Raw genomic sequence first — 6,539 nt, 5'->3', positions numbered from 1 at the left:
GAATATAAAAGAGCCGAACACGAGCTCGTTTACACCCCTAGTAAAATGGCATATATATACAAGTGATAGGTGTTAGATATGTAAATATACAAGAACTGAGTGGTATATATGCAAATCTTTTTTTTTTAGGTGGCTAGGAAACATTATTTAATATGTTTGAGGACTTGTGAGATATATGAATATTGATGATTGATTAAAGACGTAAATATTATTGTAAATGCTGAATCAATTTTTTAAGCATTTCTAATTAAAATTTTATGATGATTTCTTATACATTACTCTACCCTAATTATTTCTGTTTAGTTAAATGCTAAAAAAATATATCTTAAGCCAATTATAATTATGTTGGTAAGAATATAAAAATAATAATAAATAATAATAATAATAATCGTGTGGATCGATAAATAAACTAAATATGATGTACCAAATTATCAATGTTATGATTTATGGGACAAGATGATGTGTGCATATATTTTGATTAGTGTGAAATATATATAAAGTTTCATAAGTTTATGTTACTGTATTTATTTGATATTTCTTAAATTTAAGAAATTGATTCTAAGAAAATTGTTCCGGCGCAAATATGTATAATCAGTTTTATCAAACTATTCCTGCAGTTAGGGGTGTAAAAGAGTCGAACACAGGCAAACTCAAGCTCGTTTATATTTCGAGCTCAAAAAATGTGTTTGTGTTCGACTCATTTGCTTAGCGAGCCGAACATGAGCTGTTCACAAACAAAGAGTCGTTTTGATAACCCTAATCATGTTGTCATAAGATGTTAGGGATTGAGACAAGATTTAAAATATCATATGAATCTAGTTTAATAATTTTTATTCTATTTTCTTAATCAATATTTTAATTGATTATAAATCTTTGTAGCCTTGTAGTTAATTAAACTTTTTTAAAAATACTACAAATATTTAATTAATTAGTAGTATTTTGAGCCGAATCGAGCCGGAAACAAACCGATAAATATTTATTCTTATTGTTCGTGTTTGACTTGTTAACTTAGCGAACGAGTCAAACACGAGCTTCTTAACGAGTAGCAGAACACGACCTTTTCCAGCGTTTTCACAGCTCTACCTGCAGTCCAACTTATTTCCTTTTCCCGCGTTTTCACAGCTCTACCTGCAGTCCAACTTATTTGGCGTGTTTTATTGAACTGAGAAATCTTTAATAAAAAAATAAATCATCATGTACTTTTTAAGACATCCGCATTTGAATATTATTCAATATAAACATATAAATTATTTTTTATTTAAAATTATTCGAACTGAATTTTAAAATGATAAAAAATTATGACGATTATCTGTTAAAAATGATACAAACTTTGATGCATATATTAGACATCATAGGGTTATAAGTGTAAATACCAAACTTTTGTTGTTGCATAAGAAGCAAACTGAATTCCTCCACTTTCTTTGGTGAGGACCTCCGCCGACTATGGCAGAGGCACCATCATCGGAATCCTCGACACCGGCGTCGACATCAGCCACCCTTCTTTCAACGACACCGGCATGCCGCCACCGCCGCCGCCCCCCCAATGGCGAGGCGGCTGCGAATCCCTCAACTGCAACAACAAAATCATCGGCTACAAATCATTCATCAAAACCAGCAATCTAACACCGGCAGTCAACACCACCACCAGCACCGAACACGGCACACATGTCGCCAGCATCGCCGCCGGAGTGTTCTTCGACGGCGCAGAAGTCCTCGGCAATGCTAAGGGGGTCTCCGCCGGCATGGCCCCCAAAGCTCATCTCGCCATCTACCAAGTCTGCTCCCAAGACGGCTGCAGTGATAGCGATGTGCTCGCCGGAATAGATCAGGCCATCTACGACCAAGTGGATCTGATTTCCATTTCGTTTGGATCCGATGAATCCAGGCCTTTTTACGAAGACAGTGTGGCCATCGGATCTTACTCGGCGCTGAGGCGCCGGATACTGACAGTAGCGGCCGCGGGGAATGGGGGGCCGGCGGTGGGGAAGGTGGCAAATGATGCGCCGTGGATTCTAACAGTTGGAGCGAGCACCACTGACCGGAGGATTACGGTGGCGGTGAAGCTCGGCGACGGAACACAGCTTGTCGGAGAGTCGGCTTACCAACCGAGCTCTTTCAATTCAACGGAAGCTTTGCCTCTTATATTCCCGGGATTCAAGATGCGAGGTGGCGGGGATAAGGGTTGCAGAAACGATTCATTCGACGGGGTTGATATTGTAGGGAAAATCGTGTTGTGTGAGACTCGGTTTGGTGCGGACAACATTGATAAAGGCAAGAATGTGAGAGATGCGGGTGGAGCCGCCATGATTGTGTTGAATCAGGAGGAAGAAGGAGAGACGACTTTATCAGAAGCTCACGTGCTTCCGGTAGCTCATTTGAGCTACTCGGCCGGGTGTTTGATGGTGGCATACTATAATTCTTCGACGAATTCGAATGCAAACCCTAAGGCGGCGTTCATGTACTCCGGAACGAGTTTTGGAGCTCCTTCCTCTCCCGCGGTGGCATCCTTTTCGTCGCGGGGGCCAAGCGCTAACAATGGAGGAATTCTGAAACCAGACATCATTGGGCCCGGAGTGAACATTTTGGGGGCGTGGCCGAGGAAGGTTGGTCCGGATAATCTTATCCGAATTTCGTCTCCAGAATCGAACTTCAATTTTCAGAGCGGAACCTCCGTCGCTGCTCCCCATCTTTCCGGCATTGCCGCTCTTCTAAGGAGCGTTCATCCTCACTGGTCAGCATCGGCGATAAAATCAGCTATCATGACAACGGCAAGCACAGAAGATGCGGGAGGAGAACCGATCACCGATCAGCTCAACAACGGCACGACGGCCAGCCGCTTCGCCATGGGAGCAGGTCAAGTGAATCCAACAGAAGCCGATAACCCCGGGCTCCTGTATAACCTGCACGCACATCGGTACAAACGTTATCTGTGCGGGCTGGGATACACCGACCGACAAGTGACGACGATCACGCAGCATCATTCGAGATGCTGGAGGTATCGCCATGAGGTGGGACCCGAGCAGCTGAACTACCCGTCGATATCAGTGGTGCTAGGTTCGCCGGCGACAAAGACGGTGAGCAGGTGGGTAAGGAATGTGGGAGAGCACAATGTGTCCTACAACGCGAGGATTAAGAGGCCTGAAGGGGTAAAGGTGGAGGTTTTTCCTCCTAGGCTATACTTTCCCCGGCGATATGATACCCGGCGGTTTCAAGTTGTGTTTACAGCAGATACAAGTAAGGTAGGGAGTGGGGGAGTAGCAGTGGGGCAGCTCTCCTGGGTTTCGAATGAGCATGTTGTGAGGAGCCCCATATCTGTAACTCTAACTTAGGCCTATATTAAGACATTTATATTGGGAAGAGACCATAAATCATTATAAAAAATGCAAAAGAAGCACAAGTTTGCAGTCATTTTAGCAATAGAGAGATGCTGATTTCTAAAATTACATTACAATACAACCCCATAAGTTACAGAGAAAGTTATGACACAAATAATGTAAAAAAAGCATACAGGCACATCTTCGATTCACACTGAATATTTGCATGGACTACTCCGAAGAGGAGAATACCTAAGAATTCGGCTTTGTATATAGCTGCTCATCTGTTTTACGCTAATGAGCTCAAAATGCGGCCCAACCTGATGCTGTACTCGTTGGATGCGGAGCTTTATTTGTAGAAGGCAGGTTTCTCTGCAAGTCAACAATTCATTAACAGAAATTATCATATGGAAAAGCGTTGAGGAGGTATTGGTGTTTCAGTATGTAGATTATGATTGAGAAAATTAAGGGGCGTTCATGCATACACTCCAATTCCTATGTATTTACATACCTAAATTTTTACTTCTTACATTCATACCACCCAAATCTTCCATATCACATAAAAAATATCACTTGAAAAGTGCAATACATCTTTTCATGCATAGGTAAGGTGGCATGTAAAAGTTTTTGGTGTTAGAGATGTAAATACATAGGAATTGGAGGAATTGGGTGGTATGTATGTAAATCTCCTGAAAATTAAAATCAAAACAAACTAACCATTATGGTCTAAACATATGAAGGAAAGCGAAGCCGCATAATTAACTGGTTTTAGTACCCTAATCCTCAGTTTATACAAGTCGATGAGCTTCAAATTCTGACATTAAAACTTCAGGAGAAAAACAGAGCAAACCCTAAAGTTGACCATAAGTCTCATTCAAGTTTCTAGCAACTGAAGATACGCATTGAAATTTATGATGGTCGACTTATCCCCTAAAGTGGCAGATTGTCGGTCCTCATGGAAAGGGGTGTTAATGAAATAAGCTACACTGGATGACAAGTGTCGTAGGCTCATATAGAAAGGATGATGACCTGTGAAGCTTTCTGAAGTTCTATATGGCCCTAATTAAGGCTTCTTTTTTTTTTTTAATTTGTAATTTTCATGTAGGTCGGACAGACTTATACTAGAATTAATTCCATTATCAATAAAATTCACATTTTGCAGGAAAAAAAAATGCAAGTCATGTGTTAATATATAAAAGCTTGATAGTTCTTTTTAGTGAGTCTTTGTGTCTGCAACATTATAGTTGGATAAATAAATTTTTAAAAATATTTCAAAAATGTTCATAGTCTATGCATGCAAACAGGGATGAATCTTAAAGCCTTCAGAACTTTCATATGTTATTTGCTCTGTAAAGAGGACTAGGCCTCCTTTTGTGTGAAGGTAGGAGAGAAGAAAGGCCTTTTAATAAGGAGAACACGTCATTATTTTCTCCTACATACACAAGGGATGGCACCGGCAACTGGAAAGCGGCACCAACAAATGCCTTTGGGCTATTTCTTCATCAAAATCCTTGAAAATAATTCGCTCAAAATCAATTTGGTTCAACTTGAAATCAACAGAAAAATATATGTATATATTAGCAAATAATGTTAACGCATAAAAATACTGACAGCAAACTTATAGGCATAAGCACGAGTAGGAATTACACGCGCGTGCGGAGACGGAAAAAGAGAGTTGAGAAAGTGCAGACTCAAAATTATTGACAAATGAATGTATTCCAGGAAAAAAAGAGCACAGACATATTTATTTATATTTAGTAGTTTTGTAAAGTTATAGACAACATATGTGGATGGTGTGAGCATATAAATCATGAATGCATATTCTATGTGCATGCATAAAAATACATAAAAGAATCGATCTGAAATTCAAGGCATACATGTAAAATAAATATTCTTGGTTTGAGCGTTAACAAGTCGATGTATTCACATAAAAATTGTATACAAACATATTTATTTATTTATTTATATTTAATAGTCAGGAAATTATACATAAGTGGAAGGCATGCACGCATGAACCATTCAGGTGCATTATATGTGTGTATTCACTTATGTATGTCAATAATAGATCACTTTTAAAGTCGGAACATAAATTTAAAACAAGCAGTCTTGGTTTGAGTGCACTTCAGAGTCGAATCAAATCGATTATTTTAAGTTGGTTTAATGTATTTATTTGAGCTGATATTAAAATTTCATTCCAAGTTGTCTTTGACTTGCTTGAATTGACATTTTATTACCCCTAGCTCTACAACATCTCCAAATCGCTCATTCCAATTATATCTGAAAGGCTAGTTTCGTTCTAATTAAGGTAACCAACGCATATGTGCATGCAAACATATATTTAAAAAACTGAAAAAATGATAATATAAAAATAAGAAAAAAATTTGCACCTCCAACTGAGAAAGATCAGATAAAGGATCTGCAGAGCTAGTGGTTGATTCATTGGCCACGAGTGCACCGCTTCCGGAATGCATCCTAGACACCGCTGGATCATTAGGAGGAGGAGGCAGAGGTGACCTCAGCTTTGCACCTCCAGATGGTGGCGGCACAAGAAGTGCCCCAGATTTTTTTGTGCTAGAGGCTCCTCCAGACATGCCAGCAGCTGAAAGCATGCCGGTGCCGCTAGAAGGTTTGCTCTTCACATTTATCCGAATAGTCTCGCCTTCCTAAAAATGATCAGAAAGAATAAAAAAAAAGCTTAAGCTGAGTAAATAATGATGAATGAAGTCTAAAACCACTGTCACATGCGCACGAACACACACAACATTAGGACTTTAAAATAGCTGGCACAAGAGAAAGTTAATAAAAAAAACTGGTCCTTTACAAACATAAATAAGTGATATCCCAATCAGCTCAAGATAACACTCCAGAACTTCAATTACGCTCACTCCCAATGCCAACTTTCTATTTTTTTAAAACCTTAAAACTAACACTGCAAAAAAAATAAAAATAAAATGCTGAATAGAAGAATCAGCTCATGTCCCACATTAACAATAGTTTGAAGAACACTGAACAACGACTGCTCAGATAATATAGGGAAAAAGCGGCATCAAGAACAATATGGTTAAAAAATAACCATGTAACATAATCTTCTATCCAGAAGTAGGAAAGGAGTGTTTGAAAGTTATGAAACAAGGGTACATCGAAACGGATGCAGCAACTTCAGGCATTCGGATACTCCAGCAATTGTGTGTGTGCGTGTGCACGCACGTCCATTATATATATATA

General features: G+C 39.3%; 2 protein-coding genes across 2 annotated transcripts in view; one reads left to right on the top strand and one right to left on the bottom strand.

The window, feature by feature from the left end:
• Positions 1-3,352, top strand: part of LOC110023754 (subtilisin-like protease SBT1.2) — a 4,706-nt gene extending 1,354 nt beyond the window's left edge. The window contains exon 2 of the mRNA XM_020723318.1: positions 1,430-3,352. Coding sequence (XP_020578977.1) covers positions 1,430-3,329 — 1,900 coding nt within the window. The 3' untranslated portion in view covers positions 3,330-3,352. The remainder of the gene's footprint in view (positions 1-1,429) is intronic.
• A 95-nt stretch (positions 3,353-3,447) lies between these two features.
• The window catches only part of LOC110023755 (uncharacterized protein At1g03900), an 18,172-nt gene continuing 15,080 nt past the window's right edge, over positions 3,448-6,539 (bottom strand). Inside the window, exons 3-4 of the mRNA XM_020723319.1 lie at positions 5,702-5,977; positions 3,448-3,686 (exon numbers count right to left, since the gene is read on the bottom strand). Of these exons, the coding sequence (XP_020578978.1) occupies positions 3,618-3,686; positions 5,702-5,977 (345 nt within the window). The 3' untranslated portion in view covers positions 3,448-3,617. The remainder of the gene's footprint in view (positions 3,687-5,701; positions 5,978-6,539) is intronic.

This window comes from Phalaenopsis equestris, unplaced genomic scaffold, assembly GCF_001263595.1.
Source record: "Phalaenopsis equestris unplaced genomic scaffold, ASM126359v1 Scaffold000229, whole genome shotgun sequence".
Classification (NCBI taxonomy): Eukaryota; Viridiplantae; Streptophyta; class Magnoliopsida; order Asparagales; family Orchidaceae; genus Phalaenopsis; species Phalaenopsis equestris.
Note: the sequence above shows the minus strand (reverse complement) of the source record. Positions and strands in the feature narration are given on the sequence as shown.